Genomic DNA, 25,173 nt, shown 5'->3' with positions numbered 1-25,173 from the left:
CTTTAAATTATAGTGTTCGCATTTTCTTCTCAATTTTCACGACCTTTTTGTAGAAAAAAAAAGAATAATAAAATAAATAAATATATAAGTAAATAAATAAGCAACAATAAATAAATAAATAAATAAGTAAGTAAATAAATAAGCAAAAATAAATCAATAAATAAGTAAGTAACATAAAACGATGATTATTTGATAGAGATCAAGTACGAAAGACAGGTTTAGTTATATCCCTATGAAATAGTCAGTAAATTATTCTTCAAAAACCACATCTTCGGAACGATTACAACTTTCGGAAGGACGACATTCTGCATAGACAATAATTCAATTTTTATATTCTTGTACGGTAGAGATGGTCTGTCTATGGGGGAAAGTAGTATATAAGAGTGAAAGAGAAAACTGAAGAATGTAGAATGAAGAACGAAGAAAAGAAGAGATAGGGCAGGAGGCGTAATAATAAAAATGTCCATCGACCGACAGGACGGATCAGAAATCTTAATATGTCCCTGTGGTGTCCACGGTCGGCTATGAGATCAGAGAGTCAGCGATTTCCAGCCAATATAAATGTCCTACATTGATTTAGTTCTCCTTTTTTCCCTTGCCTTACGTGATTTCAACAATGGGAGTAAGGGTCGCCAAACGGGAACGTCTCCGTCAGGGAAATTAGCTTCCGAAGATTCGAAATAGCATAGAAGGGGTTAGTCAGTCATCCGCCATATTCTTTTTTCTTTGTTTTTTCTTTCGTTTTACTTTTTCTTTTTCTATAAAACGAAGATGAAACATATTCGAAAAATCATGTGACCAATTTATATTTTTTATTAGAGTCCATTCGACTTAATAAATTCATATAAATATTTTAAGAACGAACGGATGTCAGTTAAATGTTGGATTTTCTTCGGAAAACTATTTCTGTTTTTCGTATAAGTCATACAACGATTTAAGTCTATATCATAGTATTCTCCCTCTCTCTCTCTTTCTCTCTCTCTCTCTCTCTTTCTCTCTCTCTCTCTCTTTCTCTTTCTCTTTCTCTCTATGTCTCTTGCACGCGCGCGAGCGCGTGTTTCATCCAAGTCGTAAACGTGCCTATTTGAAACATGGTAAATTTAATAGAGACGATGGTAAAAGTAAAATCGACTTTTGGACGTCCTAAATTCGTGCTCTGTATACGACAGGGCCAATGATCTCTCTCTCTCTCTCTCTCTCTCTCTCTCTCTCTCTCTCTCTCTCTCTCTCTCTCTCTCTCTCTCTCTCTCTCTCTCTCTCTCTCTCTCTTCCATCTTTCCCTCTCGTGAATAAACAACGAATAAATCGAGAAACGATCAAGTATCAAAGTACCGTATGTTTGAATCGAGTTATATAACAAGAACGAGTATATTAAAAATCATCGAGGTAATTTACCTCCTTCCCTTCTCTCTCTTTCTTTTTCCTTCTCAAACATTAAAACTCTCTGCAAGATGACGTTCGGAAAGATGCACGATTAAAAGTATAACGGAAGGAGCCGAAAATACAATAATAATAAAATGTATATAGGATGATTAAAAAGTAGCGCATGCTTGCCGTGAATGGCCCAACAAGGATAACAGGAGAGAACCGATACGAGGATAATAAAAAAATTCTTAATGTAACGCGTATAAAGTGGTAATAACCGTAAAACAAAAAAGAAATTAAATTTCAGGTACATAATAATCGATTAACGTCTTTCGTACAACATCCTTCTCTCTTCTCTTCTCTTCTCTTCTTTTCTCTTCTCTTCTCTTCTATTCTTTTCTCTTCTCTTCTCTTCGTCATATTTTCTTCTTTTACCGAGCTACACGTGTCGATACTACTCGTAGGCGGGAATGAATTTAAGGGGTCGACGAAGAGAGATCGCGGAAAGAGAAGAAGGAAAAGGGAACACGTTCAAGGAGAAACGAAGGGTCACTATCGATGGGATAATAGATAGATTATTATTAACATCTTTATCGATTACTACATCAAAACTGTTACCTAGCTTTACGATATCGCTTGATAAATCAGATATTTCTCTGGTTTCCTTTCCTTTCCTCTATCTCTTTCTTTCTTTCTCTCTTTCTCTCTCTTCTTATTTTATTTAAATATATTTTTTCTTACTTATTCTTTTACTTATATATATATATATATATATATATATATATATATATGTGTGTGTGTATGTGTAAATATTTTTATTTAATTATTAATTCAATGTATTAATTAAATATTTCATATATGAATATATATATATATATAATATTTATTACTTTAAAAATTATCTTGTACCATTTTATTATCTTTTATTATTTACAGAATAGAATAATTATTGATTTATTGTTTATAAAGACTTATTTATTTATTTATTTGTTTCTTTATTTATATATTGCATTTAATTTGATATTTTTATTTTCTTTCTGTAAAAATATATCTTCTTTCTTTTTTCTTTCAAAATCGCTTAGGTAAAGATCTACGTGGAAAAATTGTTTTCTATAATTTCATCAAAAATCGTCGTTTATCTCTAATTGATCTTACCGAGACAAGATCGATGTTCGAAGGATCCGTCCCACCTAAAGTAAATTACTCTTACACGCACACACACACACACACACACACATATAACAGCAGATATTACCGTTCCTCAGCTTATCGCGAATAAATTTCATTTCTCGTTGAAAACAGCATCTTATTTCATTTTCATTCGCGTACCTCTTTTCCTTTTTTTACTTCTCTTATCTCCATCTATTTTTCTTTTCTTTTATTTTCATCTTCTTTCGTTTCTTTTCTCTTCTTCTCATCTTTAAAATAACAGTTTAATGGAGGCTCATTTCGCGAAAAGAGAGAACGCAACGGTCTTTAAGTTTAATAGTCCGCCGTGCCTCGTGGATGACGGGCCGATAATTTTCGAATAGTCCATCTCCGTTACGCCAAACTCGTCTTCATGACGATCTCTCTTTTTCTTCATTTTTAAACGCGAGATTGCTCAATTTGACATTAGCGAAATGACGGTCTCTTCATCGGTGTAGAAACATTGATAGAGTTACACGATCAAGAAGAATATAATTCGGGAATTTGGGAATTAACAGATATTAAAAAGAAATTTCGTATAGCGTCTGAGTGGATAAGAGGATTACTGGATCGGTTCGTCGATAAGTAATAACGAACGACGAACAAATGAATGAATGTTATATATCCGATACGACAGCCATCTTGTTATTTTTGACACATCATCGATAATATTAAAAGAATCCTATTTTCTTATTATATTTTTTTTTTACGAACACTACTTTTCGTAGTCGCCTCAGATTACAGACAAGCGATCGTTCGTTCAGCGGATATAAATTATTACGAGAGGACGATCGACTTTTTTAACGATGATGAAAAAAAAGAAAGAAAAAGAAAAAGAAACAACAAAACAAAAAATGAAAGTAATTAATCGTGTCGACCGATAAGAAAAATAGAATGATGAAAAGGGAGAAAGGGCCGGGTAGTTTTCGAAGAGACCGAAGGAAGATTACGAAAAGACGTGGGAACGTCACAGTTCTCTCTCTCTCTCTCTCTCTCTCTCTCTCTCTCTCTCTCTCTCTCTCTCTCTCTCTCTCTCTCTCTCTCTCTCTCTCTCTCTCTCTGTCTGTCTCCCTGTCTTTTTCTTTCGAAAGCCGTTCGAACGATAAAACGTTTCTTTGCGGTATGGTAATTTCTTTCTTTCTCTTCTTCTTTTATTTTTGGGAATTTATGTTTCTTCTTTTCCACGAGTATAGCAACATATGAGGGCTTGACGTGTTCCCATGGTGGAAGGACGGACACGACCATAAAGGAAACGCCCGTAGATGGAATAGACATGTTCCGAGTAGGACGACTTCCGGTTGTACCATTTTCAACGAACGCAAAGGGACACTAATACCGCTGAGTTCTCCTTTTCCTTTTCTTTCGAACGTTCGTGAAGGTTATATAAACTTTTAAACTACCCGTTTAACGACATCACGTCTATAAATTCAAAATAACCAAGCCATTTGTTGTACGTACTTGTTCTTACCGATCGGTATCGTATCGTATCGTATTCTATCTGAACTTAACTATAGATAATTACATACATTTCAGTGTATCATTATCGGAAAATATCGTAATGAGTTAACCATATTGCCTATGTATTTGTGCGTGTATGTGTATGTGTCAAATACAACCGGTCGTACGTTTTATTTACATAATATGCAATCCAAACTCGTGATCAAGATCGTTATCGAAGAATTTCTCCTCCCGTTATCGTAATTTTCATATGAAATCTATACAAAATCGCATTAATTTGTTTCACTTATCCATAAATCTTATAAACCTATCTACATAATGTGCATACATACATATGTATGTACGTCCACGAATGATGATATATATATATATATATATATATATATATATATATATATATAAAATCCGTGATTGAATATAAATCTTTCTTTGTTCTCTTATTATTTTATATCGATTTTTCCTCGGTTAATCTCGATTACGTTCGAATCGATTAAACGAATCATTCTCTCATAAGAGTATGAAATAATTATCACGATAAAACTTTCGCTTGTTCATCGTTATCAAATTACAAAGAGACCAAGTAGGAGTTTGAAAAGCAAGAGAAACGGGTGCATGCTAATATTTGATTTTTCGACGATGGACGATATTTCATCCGACATTCGATCGGATGTTATGCTGATTTCGCGTCGAGTTTAAAAATGGAGTCCGCGTATTCAGACGAGAAGGTGCAACGCGGTAACAGATAACGGCGATGTGATTTAATAATAATCGTGACGAGCTAAAATTACTTCGACGAGGCGCATTCCCGTTAATCTTCAACGATTAACGAGAAAGTTAATCCAATTTCTTTTCTTTTTTTTCTTTTTTTAATCGACATCCTATAGTAACGAAAAAGTATCTTCGAATTTCGACGTTTCTTTTACAACGTAAAGAACATGAATTTATCTATGTGATTTCAAAAAATAGGACACACGATTCAATAACAACAATTACTATTTCTCTTAATTTTTACAATGATATCAAGAAAAGAAATCGAAATATAATCCCGAGAAGTGCATCGATCATCGAAAACTATAGAAAGAGAAATAATAGCCAAGAAACGTTATCTACGTGTCCATATTAATTATCGGTCTAACTCAGTCGCGGAAACTCGAAGGTAAGAAGCTTAAGGCCATTTACATGGATGATCGCGTATGTCCTTGACGATACGATACGGAGCTTTCAATATCTTCTATCTCTTTCTTCTTCTCAACGTCGTCGACGTCAACATCAACGTCGACATAACAATAATAGCAGTGTCAACAGAAGAAGTAGTAGTAGTAGAAGTGTTAGAAGCGGTATAGTAATAGTAATAGTAGAATGATACTCTAGAGGTAGTAGTAGTAGAGTAGTGCTTTGGTAGCAATAGTAGTAATAGTAGAATGATGCTCTAGCAGTAATAGTAGTAGTAGTAGTAGTAGTGGTAATGGAAGTATACAAGTACTTTAGCAGTAACAGTATAGTATTACTAATAGTAGTAATGGTAATAGTAATCGAATAGTGCTCTAGCAGTAGCAATATAGAAGTAGTGTAGTAGTGGTAACAGTAAAAGTAGTAGTAGTAATCGAGTAGTACTCTAGCAGTAGCAGTATAGTAATACTAATATAGTAATACTATTAATAGTAGTAGTAGTAGTCAATGTCATCGCGTTCTCATCGTCGTCGTCGTTGCAGTCGTCGTCGTCGTCGTCGTCGTCGTCGGTTACAACGTTATAACCTACGGCGCAGGTGTGCATATGTAATTCCGAATGGGTACCTCGGTCACGACACGTGAAAAGACCAGATCCACGACGTCTACATTATTTATTAGGCGTACGGCAACGCGTATATAGCGAGAGCCAAGACAAACGGCTGCATAATCAACAATTAGCGGGCTGATATGAGCTACGTGAACGTTTTTTAACGAGTTACCATTACACTCATATATACAATAGTTTAAAATACGTTCACACGTACGAACGTTTATTTCCGATTGGACTCACACCATTTAATCCAGAAATGAAGAAATTTTAATTAATTAATTAATTAAATTGTTGCATTTAACAACGGAAAAGCTTATATTTCCTTTGATCGTACATCAATGATTATTTTAAATAATACGATAATAACGAATAATAACTTTGCTAATGCATCCACATTGATTCTCTTTGTTGTTAAATCTTGCAAAGAATTCACTGTCTCCTTTGTCGTTTCTTTCATACTATATCTATTCACTGGCTCATTGGCTAATGTTCGGGATCAAATAACAAATTACGTAGGTCGTTAACGACCGTAAGATAATCGGACTCTCGCGAGAGTTCTATCGGGAGAGTAGTAAAGTATCTTTTCTTCTTGCCGAGTTCGAGTTCGAATCATTCGAAGGGAATGCGACTCGAGACCATGTTAAGTCAGCCTCCCGCAAAAGGATCAAATCTACGATTCTTCTCTCTCTCTCTCTCTCTCTGTCTTTCTGTAATCGCAATCGGAAGAGAAAAAGATATAAAAGATAGAAAAGAGACAAGATAGAGAGAAAGAAAGAATGTTTTTCGTTCGCGAATCACAAGCTAGATTCTCTCTTATTTGAACGTGAGTTTCTTTCGCGCTGAGAGGCTACGACTCATGCTTGGAGAATGTGATTTAAGTCTGCATAAAAGACGACGTTCGCGCGGAATTACAAGGGGCCCATGGAGTTCCGTTCTGTCGTCGTTGTCATCATCGTCGTCGTCGTCGTCGTCGTCGTCGATGTCGTCGATGTTGTCGTCGATGTTGTCGTCGATGTTGTCGTCGTAGTAGTCGATTCTCTTGGCTGCCGAAGAAACTTTCGTTCGTTCGGGATGCGTGCATGGAATACCGTACGATCGCTTATCGACTTCATTCACAAGAGAAAGAGAAAGAAAAAGAAATAGACACGTATGTAGTAGTCTCGTTTTCTCGAATCTCGTTTTGTAGAACTCTCTTCTCTACTACTTTGGAAAACTCAACGCGTTTAACGTCCGACAGTTCGCTTCTTCTCTATTTCGATTTCTTCGCGAATTCTTTCTCGTTTCTTTCCCTCTTAGGTTATCACGTTTCTACCATTGTTTGTATCATTCCTTCCTTCCATCCCCCAACGACACGACACGACACGACACGACACAATACTATACTATACTATACTATACTACACGACACACACGATGATTTTCTTATTTCATCGTAATCCACCGAGGAGAGTAGTATCCAATCCGATGACTCACCGAACGCGATACTATAAACGATAAAGTTTAGTCATTGTCTTTGGATACGTTTACGAATAATGCTGTTGTACCTTGAAACCAGAACTCATGTTCCTCGAATTACGTTAAACAAAATATATATATATATATATATATATATATATATATATATATATATATATAAAGAAAAAAAAAGAAAAAAAGACGGATTAAATATTATTATACATATATTATATATGGATTTATAAATATGTATATGTATTTGTAATATATATATTCATTATGGATGTACATTTATAAATTGAATATATAAATACATTCGATATATGTATTATATAAATACATACGACGTTTGATATAAAAGAAACGAACTGATGATGATAATGAAAGTATCGTGAATCATATATTTGTTTTATGATTATTATAAGACATACCGATGTAACGTAAAATAAATGATAAATTTCTCTCTCTTTTTTTCTTTTTTTTTTTTCTTTCATATTATTGACTTATTAGATCACTTGTTATTACACAGTTACTACTGAAACACATCTTTTACAAAAATAATGATAAATATGTAAACAGATACGTTCGTACGTATTATAAGTTTTCGTCAATCGTATACATACACACACACGTACATATATAAAGAAAATAAAAAATGAAGATAACAAGGAAAAACGTGATCGTTATTAATTACGAACGTAAATTAGATACGACTTTAATTTGTTGTTTTTTTTTTTTGTTGTTCGTCGTAACATCGTGAAAGTTAATACGAAGAAGAATTCCGAGTTGGTAAAGAATACGGCTAATCGTTCGACGGTTCGGAAATTCGCTTGAATTACTCTCCGTGCCGCGATTATCTACTTGTTGTTTGTTTTTTCTTTCATTCTTTTTTTTTTTTTTCTTTCTTTTTTAATCCTCAGAGTCGACCTTAGCCACGATACGATATCCTCAGTTAACACGCGAAGAATGCAAGTGGCCTCTCTTGGTCGGTCGACCAGACTCTATTGTCGGTTAGGCGTAGCAAGAAGATCATTTTCTCTCGTTTTCAGGAAGACGAAGAGATTTTCACTCACTGGACTAGCTCTTGCTTTTCTAGTTCATTCCCAGTTTCGTAGAAAACGTTTTGTAATTATAATTGTTCGCACGTTACAATTAAACGGATATATACTCCGACGCATACGAGTTAAATCGAACGTAAATAAGTTTTTATATCGAGAATGAAAATGTTGATAAAAAAAAAAAAAAAGAAACAGAAAAGAACAGTGGTTTCGTTAACACCGTTTCTGTAATTGAATGAAAGTAAAATTGAATTTCTGTAAATTGAATGAAAGATAAAACAAAAAGATAATGATAATAATAATTGATTATTCTGTATTTTTGATTACTAATTCTTTTTTTTTGTTATTGTTCACTAATATTCGAATAATAATAATAATAATAATAATAATAATAATAATAATAATAATAAAATAATAGTAAAAGAATTTATTTAAGTAATTAATAATTTAACTACTTACTATCCGAATAATAATAATAATAATAATAATAATAATAATAATAATAATAATAATAATAATAATAATAATAATAAAATAATTTATTTATTGAGGTAATTAATAATTCAATTATTTATTATTCGAATAATAATAATAATAATAATAATAATAATAATAATAATAATAATAGTAAAATAATAATAAAAGAATTTATTCAAGTAATCAATAATTGAATTACTTACTATCCGAATAATATTAATAATAATAAAATAATTTATTTATTGAGGTAGTTAATAATTCAATTATTTATTATTCGAATAATAATAATAATAATAATAATAATAATAATAATAATAGTAAAATAATAATAAAAGAATTTATTCAAGTAATCAATAATTAAATTACTTACTATCCGAATAATATTAATAATAATAAAATAATTTTTTTATTGAGGTAGTTAATAATTTAATTACTTACTATTCGAATAATAATAATAATAATAATAATAATAATAATAATAATAATAATAATAATAATAATAATAATAATAAAATAGTAATAAAAGAATTTATTTAAGTAATCAATAATTAAATTACTAATAATAATAATAATAATAATAATAATAATAATAATAATAATAATAATAATAATAACAACAACACAATAATAAAGTAATAATAATAAAAGAATAATAAAAGAATTGCCAAGAATGTGTTTAAAAAAGAAAAGAAAGAAAGAAAAAAAGAAGAAAAAACGAAAAATATCACTTTATTTAATACTATCGAACTCTAATCGGTGTATCAAGTATATCGTTTAAACGTTATTGCTCGAAGAGGAGTTAAAACGTAAGCGAAGAATACTCGAACGTAACGAAAGATTTGCCAGAAGGAGGTCACATCTGTCCGACGCGTCCTCGTCTTTCTCTTGTAATCTCCTTGTTGCGTCTAACGGCCCTTCTTTCGTTCAAGGTCATCCTCCGACGGTCTCACGATTATCCCACAAGTTTGTACTGGATATAATCGTGTTAGACGCTTAACCCGTTTCATTACTTTTCAATAACAAATAATTTCAACAGATCGAATTTGTGCAATCTGATTTTGTAAAATTTCGCAAATAAAAGTCGGACAAAGATGAAACGCTAGTCGAAGATAAGTTTCATGGCACTAATGGCTTATTTTTACGAACGCTTTATCGATTTATATGGATCGCTGTATTAAACTCACTTTCATGTTGAATTAAATGTTAAATTAGAATGTCGCTCGTATAACGCCACATATAATACTTGAAATATTTCATAGACTTCTTGAAATAATTAAGAAGATATTATCGTAATCGTAAATCCTATATTGTTGCATCTTAATCTTTCACTTTATTATCTATTTCCTGCCCATATAGGGCCAATAAACTTTACCCGCATCCTATCGATTCTTTCTTTAACGCGTGTACTTCATTTTTCCCTCCATTCCTTTTTGTTTTCATTTCTTTTTTTATTTTTTCTTATCTTCTCGAAGATTTATCGATCATTTCTTGGATGTGAAAACATTGAAGCATTTCTAAAGCAGCGATCTAAGAGAACTAGGATACTGCGAAATAAATTGAAAACAGGCAGAGAGAGAGAGAGAGAGAGAGAGAGAGAGAGAGAGAGAGAGAGAGAGAGAGAGAGAGAGAGAGAGAGAGAAGGAGAAAAAAAATAAAAATATAATAAGTGCCGGTAGGACGAATTTTATTAATAGGATATATAAAAAGTGAATATTACAACCGAGTAAGAAGTATACGGTGCGTACGAGAAAATTAAAGACGCTTTAACGATACCGCGAGGTAATTAATATAATTGTCCTCGAGCTGGCACACGCTAAATTGCCATTACTCTCGAGATTACTCCTTATTTATTTCTTTCCTCCAAGAAATACACCTGCGCGTATTAACGACTTCGATGATCAATTAATTTTCTTTAATTAAGAAGTATACAGAGAGAAAGAGAGAGAGAGAGAGAGAGAGAGGGAGAGAGAGAGGGAGGGAGGGAGGGAGGGAGGGAGGGAGGGAGAGAGGGAGGGAGTGAGGAAGGGAGAAAGAGAGCGAATTATTACGTAGCGTATCGAACATACATGCGTGATCTCTTCAAATTATTTCGGAAGTTTCCAATTAATCTCAAATTTCGTGCAAACGTTTTAATAAATTCGTGCTTTACATAACACTAAAGAAAAAAAGAAAGAAAGAAAGAAAGAAGAAAAAGAAAAGAAGATTATCGAACGATCGATTAAATCATTCGAACGAAGGAGGGTATGGTTTCGAAAGAAACAAAAAATAAAAAATAAAAAAGATAAGAAAAATCGAGATAAAGTTATTCGTAGAAAGATATATGCATAATGGTAGAGTAGTAGTAAGTAGAGATTTTATAAAAATATATTTTATGAGACAGTGGACGACCTTCCTCTCCTCTTCTTCTTTCCCTTTAGCCCTAAGTATTCCATCCCCATCCCCCTGCGCCCAACAGTTCTCTTCTCCTTTCGTATGCAACTGTGAACACCACCTAATATCCGATGCCACGGCACATACTAATTAGCCTAGGAAGGGAAACGCGTCTCGAATACATAGTAGATATGCGATAGAACGTTAGGTACCAACGATGGTCCTTCTACTCCTTGTTGAGGACGTCAACTCGAGCTAATTCCTTGGTCCTTGGCCGTATAGTAAGCTAACTATGGTGTACCGTACTTATGATCGATCGACCAAATTACTTCAATTTGTAATTTATATATAAGTGTGTCTGTCTATCTGTCTGTCTATCTGTCTGTCTATGTATGTGTATGTACATGTATGCGCGCGCGCGTGCGTGTGTGTGTGTGTGTGTATACATATCCGTAATAATACAATTATAATCGTATCCACATATATCATATTAAACGTATATTTACCCCGCTCTCTTGGCCGCCATATTGCTTCCAATAATTCGGCGATAGTATCGAAGAAACGTTCGCTTGATGCATCGAACTAGTCGTTCCCGACAAAGGGACGCCATTGTTGTTGTTGCTTGGAGTGGAAGTTTGAAAGCTATCGGCGAATAGGTTACTTGGTGATTGGCCAATCGTTCGAGCTTGAGTCGAGGATGATAAGCGAAAAGAGGAAGAAGTAGAAGAAGGCGAAGAAGACAAAGAAGAAGAAGAAGAAGAAGAAGAAGATGAAGAAGAAGAAGATGACGAGGACGACGACGACGACGACGACGACGACGACGACGAGGACGAGGACGAAGAGGAAGTTCGAAGAAGATGATCGTTGCAAATGATCGATGTATCGATACCTCTTACGTTCGAAGAGAGTCGAGAGTGGCTCAGTTCATTGGTCCCACTTTGTGCAAGATTATTACTATCCCTATTATTACTGTTAGTAGAAAATGTTCCTCGTATTTGAACGGATCCGATTTGCGAATAACACGAACCGGTCCTTACCGAACTCCGAATCAATTTTGAATGTATGGACGATGATAATTTCCCGTCGATCCCAAAGTCTCTCAACTTAAAGTTTTGCTGATTCATCTTAAAGTCCACGTTGTTCTTGAAACTTCGATCCATATTTATTCGTTCGTTCGTTCGTTCGTTCGTTCGTTTGTCTCTCTCTTTCTCTTTCTCTTGCTTTCTCTTTCTTTTTTCCTTTTTTCTTCTCTCCTTTCCTTCTTCTTTTTTTTTGCTCTTGTACCTATCTCACTTTTTCCCGCTAAACTATTTTATCCATTCGTTCGAGTCCAACGCAAAATCTCGTACGGCATGTTTACCCAACCGGTTTTCCTCGACACACTGTTTAAACACTGAACCTACAGAGAATCGGATCCACTCTAGATGTCCTTAAAAAAAAAAAAGGAAGAAAAGAAAAATAAAACGTACCCACGATCATTCGCATTGGATTCCGATAACGTCCAACATGTAACCACGATTCTGATTTATGCGAATTCAACGATCTATCATGGAAAATCTCAATCGAACGGGTCATTATTTCTTGACGTTTTTTTTTCTTACTTTCTATTTTTCTCTCTCTCTCTCTCTTTTTTTTCTTTTTACATTCAAGAGACTCGATCCCTATAGAGATCGATTGAAATACGAAATATATCGATCGAATTATACATAGAACTTAATGCACTGGTTTCTCTTTTGTAGCACTTAATCTTCTTATTTAAAAAAAGAAAGTGACACGAATGGTAGTACATTATCGTATTTATGAACTTGCTTAAATGTTATAGAATAATAAAATATTAATACGTAATAATTTATATTTCAATGAGATTCATTATTCGTAATAAAATAATATTCCGATATTTTTATTATTACACTTGTACGGTATCGATTAGGTAATAACGTTATCGATTAGCATTGAGATTCGATAAAATGATTTAAAAAAGCAAAAGAGAGGAAGGAAACGTTTATAGATATTTTTTGCGGATATTGAACGATACGATGCTTTCTCTTTTCTTTTCTTTTCTTTTCTTTTGTTTTCTTTTTCTTATTTTCTTTCTTTTTCCTCCGACACGATGAAATTGTAAATACTTCAATTCAAAGCGAAAGGAGAATCGAAAATGATTCGTAGACCATTTAACGCACGGCGTTTGACAATCGACAGATCGACGTTTGCTTTGTCGAGCTCCTTGCCTTGACACCATTCGAATCTAGTATTGTTGCTTGGCCCTTTAAAAGCAACATACCTTGTCATGAGTTTATTCGACGTTTATTGTACACGCTCGACCGATCGATTTGAGATCTTTCCAAAAATTCGCGAGCCAAGTAGACGGAGAATATTTATTCATCTCAAGGTGACATTTTTCAGAATTCGTGAAAACTCGTTTAAACATCTATATTCTTTAAAATATAACACTTTTTGAAAATCTTCATTGTTTTCAATTAACATTTACATTAATTCTTTATGTGTGTATATATATACACATACAAGCACGATAATAATAAACAAATATCATTTGAAAATAAATGAGATTCAAATTCGTCAAGTTTTATTTAAGTGTAATCTACGAATTACTTGCTAAACTCGATACGAAGAGAAAAGAAAGATAGAAAGAAAAAAGAAAAGAAATCGTTTTCGATTAACATTTATATTAATTATATATCAATTATACGTATAAAATATATAATTTGTCAAGTTTTATTTCAACAATGAGTGCAAACAATTACAATCTAACTTGTCGATCTTAATACGAAAAAACAGAACGAAAAAAAAAAATCGATTTCAATCAATATTTATATTAATTATATTACGTAATACAATTACTATGAATTTTATATAATTATATATATATATAGATAATTAATATTCATATTAATTATATATATACACAATAAACAAAAAATATCATTCGAAAAGAAATGAGAATCCAATTCATCAAGTTCTATCTCTGACAACAAATGCTAATATAAAATACCGACGTGATACGATCTACGAATTAATTCGTTGATCTCGATACGAAAAAAGAAAAAGAAAAAAAAGAAGTACAACGAAAAACGAAAAGGAAAAAAGAAGATATCCTGCCATTGCTTCAGCGAGAAATATTTTTGTGACATTAAAAAAAAAAAAAAGAAAAAAGAACAATCCAGAAAGAAAAAAGAAGAAGGACAAAAATAAAAAAAAGAAAGAAGATACAGCTTCATACATTGTCACGATATTATTAACGTTGATATCGAGTTCGACGATCGACAGAAACTTTCACGGTTGAGAATTTCGCCAATCTTACGATTGGATTAAAGAAGAGAAGACACACCGAAGATACGCTCTATGCCAATAATAATAGGGTCCTAGCAATAAGAGGACAAGCCAAAACGAAAAGTTTCTATTGTGACGCCTACATTCTCAAGCAACGTACTACGATATATATTCTCGTAGTAGTTCGATCGTACCCATTGGGTAAGGACACATTTAGAAACGCTTAGAGATTCGCACGATGATCGAAGAAACCCGGAAGAGAGTCTTCGACGAAAGAATCCAATGGCGAACGAGGCATCTACGATCGAAATTTTGCTCACGCGCGTTTGCACACACACGTATACACAAAACAGAGAGTAACACACGAATGTTGTGTGAACAAGACACACTACACGTACACATACGTGTACATATACAGGCACGCTCGGTTAAACACGCCCGTAGATTCGTACGTACGTACACACGGAGTAGTAGAAAAGAATAGACACATTTACATAGAGAACTACACGAAACAATCGCTAGAGGATTAGAAGGCAAACTGCCGAGAGAAGCAACCAGTTCAGGCAGCCAGTAGAGAGACGACTGGTTTTGTTAACTTGACTCATAGACTACACACCGCACGAACAGAGGCTGAGGTCCAGTGTGACTCCCCACCAGATACGCGATTCTAGGCGAATGTTCTCTCTCACTCTCTCTTTCTCTCTCTATCTCTACTATCCTTGTCTCTCTCCTTCTCTGTTACACATACACATACACATAGACACACACACACACACACACACACACACACACACACACTTGTCTTTCTTACAGTCTAAGCTCAACATCGTGCGAGAGCATATATACGAGGTTACTCGCGAGTGTAGCACGCTGCTTACTCGCCATGGAAAACACTTTCTGTCCTTTACTTACTAATATATATATATATATATATATATATATATATATATATATGTACACTACATACACAACACAACGCATACACATACATACATATATTTCTATGTACCTTCTTTTCTCGCTTCTCTCTAAGTTCATCTTATACACTTGTAATGTCTTATATTATACATGTATGTATATATCTGCTTATTTACGTATGTATGTATTTTTCTATGTATTTATATATGTATTTCTCTATATATTTATGTCGTACTTACTCTACGTACGTAGTCTCTACATCATAGAGTAGAATGTTGAAAGATTTATATGAGAAGCGGACATTGCGCGATTTAACAAACGATTTCTTTTCTGGTAAATTTTCTTTTACGAATTAATCTTATTTTCTTAAACGATCGAGCCTAAACAGAGATATCTTCGTTTGAATTTCGTTCGAATTTTCGCATTTTTTCCCGAAGCTATATTTACGATCTTGTACAAAAAGATGCATTTACGATTTGATACGCTCGAGTTTCGTTTTGTCCTCTTTTCCTTCCATTTTTTTTTTCCTTTCTTTTTTATAACCGCAACCAATCAAAATATCGTCTATACTTTTCGATACTGATTTATTTTCAACAAATCAAGAAAATAATTAATTCTCACAAAACAAAACGTTTTCACAAAAACGATGCGGTATTTAATGTATTTTATATCAGCAATTGCAGGATGATCAACTATTAATAGTCCCAATACGTTCGTTCCAATATATTCGTAAATACGAATTATTTGTTTCTTTAACATTTCGAAAATCGAAACAAATTACTATTGAACGAGCTCAAACTCGATCGAACATTTCGATGATTTGTACAAAATAACAAACAAAAATATTATCTTTTCAAGAGAGGGAAGAAACAAAAAAAAAATAACAAAAAAAAAAAAAAGGAGACAAATGAAGGATTAATACTCGTACGAAAAGCTTCGTATTAAAAACGAATAGAATCACGATCGAACAATAACGATGAATCGACGAAATCGAGATGTGGTGCAAGATAAAAAAAAAAAAGAAAAAGAAAGAAAAAAAGAAAAAAAGTAAACAAACCAAAAATTCAATAAATAAATGAAATAAATAAAATAACAGAAACGATAAATTGTACGTTATCGGTGAAGCCTTAAGAATTAAAGCCGGTCGTTCAGATATAACAGAAATTATTCCGATGTAATATTCGGTAAGCGTGTTAGGAGAATCGCATGTTATCGAAGGGTAAAGATAATGAAGGTGTAAAACGCTATCGTTCGCTTCGTCCTTCGTGCAATAGACGAGAAAACGTAAATCGTAAAAGACGTGTCATATATTAGTGTTCTGTTGGTTCAGATTTTTTCACTTTGCTATCTTGTCTCTCTCTCTCTCTCTCTCTCTCTCTGTCTCACACACACACTCTTTCTTATCCGGTTACCAGGCGAAAGGAAACAGGAGAAAAAAGAGAGACAGAGAGAAAGATATCGGATTCTTTGACCCACAATACGAAGAGAAAATGAGTAATACTACGAGTTAGAAGAGGAACGTTATATGGCATCGCTAACTCTTGCACGGAATGGTAGACGTATATTGATTCAAAGAGGACGGGGGGAACAAAGGGGGGAAGGGAAGGGTGGAGAAGGGGAGCAAACGTTGTTTACAACGACTATCTCTGCCCTCTCCTTCGAAGCGAACCCATTAATCGTGGATCGTTTGCGATATTTTAATCGGCCGGTATTCCCTTTTCACACCGAGGTCAAATACCTCGGTAAACTTAGTTGTCGTCTCTATGGTCCTTTTTTTTTTCTTTTTCCTTTCATTCTTCCTTTCTTCCCACCCTCTCCACCCCCTCCCGACACCAACACCCAAGTTCTCCTACAAAACTACGAGTCTTCGATACGAAAAGAGAATTAATGAATCAGGGGAAAAAAACCCCTCTAACGAATGAGTCGTCTCATCTTTTATTATATTTTTCTTTTCTTCTCGTTTCTTTCCTTTTCTTTTTCCTTCTCCCTTTATTTTTTTCTTTCTTTTATTTATTTCGACTTTTTTTTTGTTATCTCGATCGTTCTTAGCTTTTATTTTCTAACGCTTTTGAATTATATTTTGTAGAAATATATTTCCTGTATTTATATATAATTATATTTATAACTTTTATATACATATATATATATATGTATATATGTATGTATGTATATAGTATTGTATAATGAATTTCATAATAAAAGCTTCCTTACATTGCCTCGTTATAGTTATAAAAGAAAAAAGAAAAAGGAATTACATAACCACTGTATCTTATAAATTGAATCAACAAATTGATCTACGTTTTGAAAATAAACTTTTCCTAAAAAATACGAAAGAAAAAAGACGTCGATCGACGATAAAAGAGAGAAAGAGAGAGGGAGAGAGAAAGAATGATAGAAAAAGAGAGAGAGAGAGAGAGAGAGAGAGAGAGAGATTAAGTTTCTAATCTTCTTCCAATCCGACCCAAAAAAAGGAAGAAAAAAAACGAAAAAAGAAAAAAAAATATAAGAAAAAAAAGAAAGAAAAGAAAAAGAATAGTATGTATCGAATCCTTATAAAATCTCGATCGATCGATCTTCGTAGCTTACTCGAAATTGCATCCTTGAGTGTCGAGCAGACTCTCCCTCCATTGGATTACTAGAGAAATACAGAAATAGTTCGACGAGTATGTATGCGTGCTTGTGTAAAAGAAAGAAAGAAAGAAAGAAAGAAAGAAAGAAAGAAAGAGAAAGAGTGAAAGAGAGAAAGAGAGAGAGAGAGAGAGAAAGAGAAAGAGAAACCGAGAAAGAGAGAGAAAGAGAGAGGGAAAAGGGTAGGAGAGGTAAAGAGGGATGAAGAGGAGAGGAAAAGAGAGGAGAGAGAGAAACGATGGAAAATACGAGAGACGAGAGTTACGAGTTACGCCGGAAAACGGTGGATTATGTGTGTTTTAGGCCCTCCGCATCCCCCTCTCCATCCAGATCTCAAAGCCGCGGAGTTATGTTTGAGCACGAAAAGTAAACTTCGACTTGGTGGCGACGCGCGAGCCGCTTTGTACGGATTAGAAGGCGCCCGTGGCACCGCCGCCGCCGCCTCCGCCACCTCCGCCGCCTCCACCACCGCCGCCATCGCCATTGCTATTGCCACCGCCGCCGCCAACACTGCCACCACCAACATTGCTGCCGCCACCGTTGCTGACGCCGTCGTATCCAACGTTCTCCTTTGTTCCGTAGAAGAAATTGATTCTCTTCCAACGAATTTCTTTGTAACGAAGGAGGAGAGAAAGAGGGGGGGGGGGGGGAGAGAGAGAGGAGAGAGGAGAGAGAGAGATACACGATAGAACTCTATGGCATTCCTTTTCGAAGAAAGAAGGAAAAGAAAAAAAGTGTGCGTGTTCATTTTTTTTGTATTAAGAGTTCAAAACGTTAAAAGAAGGAAAATAGAAAGGAGAAAAAAATAGGAAGGGATAGATAAATATTTATCGGTGATATTTATGTAAGTGAATATTTGAGTTATAGATATGGAGATGTTGTTATTATTATTATTATTATTATTATTATTATTATTATTATTATTATTAATTATTAATTTATTATTATTATTATTATTATTATTAATTATTAATTTTATTATTATTATTATTGTTGTTGTTGTTGTTGTTGTTGATGTTATTTTTGTTCTCATTATTATTATTATTATTATTAATTATTAATTTAATTATTATCAATATTAATTATAATAAAAAATAATTAGTAGTAATATTATTATTATTATTACCACTTTAAATTGTACGGAATAGTAATCGATCGATTAATTATAAAGAGATTTATATACGTTTATAAAATAACGTTGCATTATTACATAAAAATCGTTTCATCGACTTAACGATATGTTTCAAATGATTAGAATATTAGATTCGTCAACGTGCTCATCTCTTCCTCTTGTATGAAAATGGCGAGTGAAAAAAGTTCGAGATCCTCTCTACGGAGTGCTGTTATAGTAAAGTGGAAACCGCCTTTCGACGTTGGTAAATCCGTGGAAAAACTGGCCTGCTCGGCATGCAACAGGTAGGAAAGATCGCGTTCGCGAATACAGTCCACGGATCACTGTGCTACACCGGAGCCGAACTAACGAGTTTCCGCTTTTTTCCGAGAAGTACTGGCCAAAAAAGCTATGTCTGGAATAAAATTCTTTACCGCTTTAGAGACAGGTAAGTATAAAACGACGACGTAGACAAGGGATGCATACACATACACGCATATACATATAGATAAAGATTAGGATACGAGTTTGTTGTACATTAATGTCACGATATATTTAAACTCGGTAAAGAACAACGCGTTTTTCCATCCGTTATAAATTTAATAAATCGTGAGTGGAGAAATAAAAAATAAAAAAAAGAAGATGAAAGAAGAGACGAAGGAAGGAAGGAAAGAAAAAAGGAAAGAAAGAAAGAAAGAAAAAAAAATTATTAAATAAAAGAAAGAGAGATATCATTTCCCGAGGTTTGTTCCACATTCCACGGACATTATCTTTTACAACGTTAATCGTGGCAATTAATTTTGATTCTTTTCAAAAGAATTCTGTTTTATTTCGTTGGAAATATAAATCGTACGACAGAGATTGCATTCTTCTTTACTGTCGTAAACGTGATGGTTAGACGAATAAATAAAATAACACGAACGTTTACGACTTTATTTCAAAAGTTGTAACGGAATTAAAAGAAGAAGAAGAAGGAGAAAAACAAGAAAAGCAAGAAGAAGAAGAAGAAGAAGAAGAAGACGAAGGGGAAGATCCGTTCGACTTTATTTCAAAAGTTGCGATAATAAGATGATTTAACTGGTACATCTCTCTCGTATAACTTAGGTATATACGTAGGTAAACCAGATATCTAATGCAATGCCAACTGATATATAATTTATTAAACGTCATTCCAGATGATATTTAAACCAATAGGAAAAATATATCGAATCCTTTTTACGAGATAAGATGTATGAAAGAAAATTTCTCGTGTCTACTCGTATCGAATTGATTTCTTTACTAAAGTGTGATAATAATTCACTTTATAAGATCGAAGACAGGTTGATACCCTTTTCGAAAAGTTATGACAACAACTAGGATGTTGTTCGTGCAGAAGGAAAGAGAGAAAGAGAGAGAAAGAGAGAGAGAGAAAGAGAGAGGTAGAAACGATATCGTGCGAACTGGATAAACCTGTGTCTGTTGTAATAGACGAGGTTTCACGTTTTATATGTATATATATACACACACATATACATACACATACAATGTATATATATGTATATGTGTGTGTATGTATATATTACATTGTATATTACATTGTATGTATACGTGTGTGTTGTATGCATGCATGCATGCATGTATGTATGTATGTATGTGTATATATATATGTGTACTTACGAAACCTCGTTTCTCTATTACCTCTGATCCATACATCGATACTATCCTCGTATCTTCAATTAGCTTTAACGGACAAAGTACAACATTCTCGAGAGTTGTGCTCGTTGATCGAAGTCCCAAGCGTAACGAAGAAAAATATAAAATCGAAGTAGCGTGAAGTAGAAAAGGCAAAGACAATGAAGAAAGAGAAAGAAAGAGAAAGAAGAGAGAAACAGAGAGAGAGAGAAAAAGAAAAAGAAAAAAGAAAGAAAGAAAACAGCGAAGAGATAAGGGTTAATCTCGGCGTACTTCGATAAGAAATTATCGTTGGAAAAAAAAAGAAAATTACAAAATAAAGAAAGAAAAAAAAGGGGGGAAAAAGAAAATAGAAAAAAGAAGAAGAATTAATGTCCTAACTACGTGGATCGAAATGGAACGGTGGCCTGTGAGAAATGCATCGGAAGAGAAAACTCAGACTCGCCGTTGATTCTCGCGGTGGTGTGGCGAGCGATGAAATCGACAGAGGACAAACACAGAAAGAGATGAAGACGGGTATGGTGGAAAGAGAGAGACAGAGAGATACAGACAGATAGAGAGAGAGTAGGAAGAGGGGAGAGAAAGAAAGAGAGGAAGAGAGTTCAGGGACCGTCTAAGCGTATGCGACTCGTCGCATGATTATGGTCCCATTCATGTGCGATCAGTTCGGCTCGTTTCACCAGTCTTCGTGTCGATGTCGTATCATACCACTGTTTGCGACTTTATAAAACGATAGACAGAGAGGGAGAGTGAGAGAGTGGGAGAGAGAGAGAGAGAGAAAGAGAGAGAGAGAGAGAGAGTAAACATACATTTATATATTTCAAAAGAATATAACGAGTCCTTTTGTTTCTTCTTTTCCTTTTTTTTTTTTTTTATTATTATTATTAATATTTAAGGTCCTTGTACTTTCGTCAATGTAAAATGTAAAACGTAAGACGTAAAATGTAAAAGGTAAGACATAAGATGGTAAGAATTATATCATGATATTTTTCTTTATGGATTACGTCTTATAAAATGTACAATGACATTGGTCGACTTCGATTAATCGATTTCTTTGTATTGCGTGTTACGTAATATGTATTACGTCGATGATTGTGTGCGAATAAATTTTTAATATCATAGAAAAAAAGATGGCTTTTTTTTGTAATATACTCGATGACTTTCATTGTTTTATGTGTTTAATCAATTGTCAAGATATCACATGATCTAATCGCGGCATTTTATATGTAGATAGTGAAAATCTTACGGAAGAGTGAGAACGATAGTAAAATTGTTAATAGTTTAGAAATATAACATGTTTATCAATCTCGAGATACAATTGTTTATTAATCTTAGAACTTTTATCTTCGATGAGATTATTATATCGTTTCTTTCTTCTTCTTCTTTTTTATTTCGTAATAAAGATAGGAGTACGAAGTTTGAATAATTTAAACGATAGAACGATAAAAAAAGAAATAATAAAAAATAAAAAGAAAGAAGAATCCGAACGAACGAACGAACGAACGAACGAACGAAAAGAGAGAAAAATGAGCAAAGGAACGAAACTGAAAGAATGACAATAAAAAATAAACAAGAAACAAAAAATAAATGAAAGAAAAAAAATTAGAAGAAAAAAAAAGAAGAAGAAGATATAACAACGTGTTCGCGTGTAAGTTTTCTATCGGCACTGTACCGGTTTTAAAGGACTGCCTTAGTCAGGAACAAAGATGGAGGAACCAATGTAGGATAAAGAGGAAGAGGAAGAGGAGTAGGAGGAGGAGGAGAAGGAGAAGGAGGAGGAGGAGGAGGAGGAGGAGGAGAAGAGAGGTGACTACTCTTAACGTGCAGCCGAGAGCCAGGTATACACGTAGCATACCGGACGTTACTCACTGAGAAGTGTGTGCGTGAGTATGAAGTTAATACGAGAAAAAGAGAGAGAGAAAGAGAAAGAAAGATAGATAGATAGATAGATAGATAGAGAGAAAGAGAGAGAGAGAGAGAGAGAGATGGAGGAGGAGAAGAAAAAAGAAAAACGGAAGTAAGGACGAGGAAGGGAAAGAAGGGTTAGAGGAAGTACTACATTGGCCATCGAAGAGCAAACTGACCAGACTGCCTGCCGCTATCGGCAACGTAATACTATTTGCAATAGAGATAGATAGATAGATAGATAGATAGAGATGGAGAGAAAGAAAGAAAGAAAGAAAGAGGGAATACAAGAAGGATAGGAATGAAGATTAGCAGTGAATGTTGGAGTGTGAGAGAAATAGAAGAGGAGTAGGATAGGCAAGATCCATTCGGCAGGATAGAATGAACGGGACGATATTGTTGTTCCAACATCCCCAACCACTAACATCCTCCATCCTGCTTCTTTGACTCTTTTGTACCTTCTATATCGCGATTATATATATATATATATATATATATATATATATATATATATATAGTATTGGAAGAGATCGCGATTTTTATCTTCTTCTCTTCTTTGCTCCAATGCACATATACATGTATGTTTGTGTTGTATTGTTTGGTATGTATGTATGTATGTATGTATGAATGTATGTATTTGGTAGATAAACCTCTTTTTTTGTTACCGATTGGATGTTATAACTTGATTCTGCATATATCTTGTCTCTTTTATCAAATACAGGAATAAATCGATGAAAATTTAAAGTTATGAGATTGAATGAGAACGACCATTGGCGATTCTTTGTACACACACACACACACACACACACATTAATTAACACTTTAATATGACGAAATGAATATTTTCGATGTTATATCGCTCTCTATCATTTTTTATCTTTCATATATATATATAATGATTGTCGAGCAAAAAATATGATATTTGATTAGATTTATTAAGTTTTCTTTTCATTTTTTATTCTTTTCCCTTTTTTTTTTTTAGAATAAAATGTAACGTTAAATAAGTTTATAACACGCATACACATACCGTGATAAAAAAAAAGGTATTTAAATATCATAAAAGAAACCGATAGCTATTTTATGGAAAATTAGAACATGATCGTTAAATTGAAATGTTCTCTAATTGTAAAGTAGAGCAAAGGAACGTATAAAGTATAAGGTCTCGTAGCCGAGAATGAAATTGGCGAGACTGTCTGTCGCCTTTGGCAACGTGCGCCTTGCGCACGTGTCTTCGGGACAAGAAGTATGTACTTATGATCCCATGAGTAGTCGACGCCATGTCAATAAGAATGGCGTATGGCGTGTACGTTTTTCCGAGAAGTGTTATGCGATGATCGTTTTCGTCCATCATACTTATCTACCGTTATAAAAATTATTAAAAAAAAAAAAAAGAAAGAAAACGATAATATAGGACGGACTATGTTTTACATACGAGAATATTAAATAAAATACGACGACAGAAAAAAAAGAAACAAAAAAAGGAGAATTAATACGATGAGATCGTTGAATTCTTTCACAAGATCGACAATTGAATCAAAGGAATTTATATCTTTTCTTTTCTTTTTTCTTTTTGTTTCTTTTTTTTTATTTTTTACTGTTAACTTATGCAAGACCATGTAATAAATATGTTCATAAGAAAAACGAAAAGAAAGAGAGAGAAAAACGGAATATACTTCCAACAGAAATCATCAATTCGTTATAAAAGCATTTTTAAATTACCAACATACCATATTTATGTTTTAGGAGATATCAATTGGCATTTAAAAGATGACAATTACCATCGCTAATGTCAGCTTTAATTGAAGTCGATGCTAATGATTACAAATCGTCGGTTGATATATACGTATATGTGTATATACATATATGTATATATATATATAAATATGTGTGTGTGTGTGTGTGTGTGTGTGTGTACATATACACGCTACACGTATACTAGTGCATCTGAATGCAAAATATGTTTCTTTCACAACGAACTCGAGAACGAGCTATCGCATAAAAAGAGAAAAAGGAGTTAGGAGTCGCGCGCCTACGGGTCCTTTTGCGCTTAGAGATAAATGAGTATCAGTTCGCGAAAGAGAGAAAAAGAGAAAGAGAGAGAGAGAAAGAGAGAAAAAGAGAGAGAGATTGCCATATATCACTGAGTTCGGTTAAATAAATAACAGCAAAAGTAGAAACGACAAATATTCGTAGCGCGTCACGATTCGCTAAGGGAAAACATTTTCATGATTTTAACGCGAGTCAGTCAGACAGTCAGTCAGTCAAGTAATCCAACCAACTAACCAACCAACTAACCAACCAACGAATCAACCAACCAACGAATCAACCAACCAACCAACCAACCAACCAACCAACCAAACAAACAACTAGCTAGCTAGCTTAGCTAGCTTAGCTAGCTAGGAGGTAGATAGATAGGTAGGCGCGGTGTGTTTAGAAAGTTGAATGAATTAAGCGTGCCTACCTGCTGTTGCCGCTGCTTATGATTATTACAACGACTACCC

The 25,173-nt window shown here is 33.8% G+C and overlaps 1 protein-coding gene across 21 annotated transcripts in view; it reads right to left on the bottom strand.

Annotated features, from left to right (window-relative positions):
- Positions 1-25,173, bottom strand: part of LOC127066342 (transcription factor 12-like) — a 166,497-nt gene that overhangs the window by 40,965 nt on the left and 100,359 nt on the right. For 14 of the 21 annotated variants that reach the window (XR_007782356.1, XR_007782357.1, XR_007782358.1 and 11 more), the window contains exon 1: positions 11,658-12,580. The exons of 4 other annotated variants lie outside the window; for them this stretch is intronic. Coding sequence is in view for 13 of the 17 variants with exons in the window: in XM_050999941.1 (XP_050855898.1) it covers positions 11,658-12,311 (654 nt within the window). In the remaining 4 variants the exon portion in view is untranslated. Of the gene's footprint in view, positions 1-11,657; positions 12,581-14,633; positions 15,271-25,173 lie in introns of those variants that run through there. 3 more of the 21 variants (XM_050999935.1, XM_050999936.1, XM_050999938.1) reach the window with 3 other exon arrangements.

Source organism: Vespula vulgaris, chromosome 9 (genome assembly GCF_905475345.1).
Source record: "Vespula vulgaris chromosome 9, iyVesVulg1.1, whole genome shotgun sequence".
Classification (NCBI taxonomy): Eukaryota; Metazoa; Arthropoda; class Insecta; order Hymenoptera; family Vespidae; genus Vespula; species Vespula vulgaris.
Note: the sequence above shows the minus strand (reverse complement) of the source record. Positions and strands in the feature narration are given on the sequence as shown.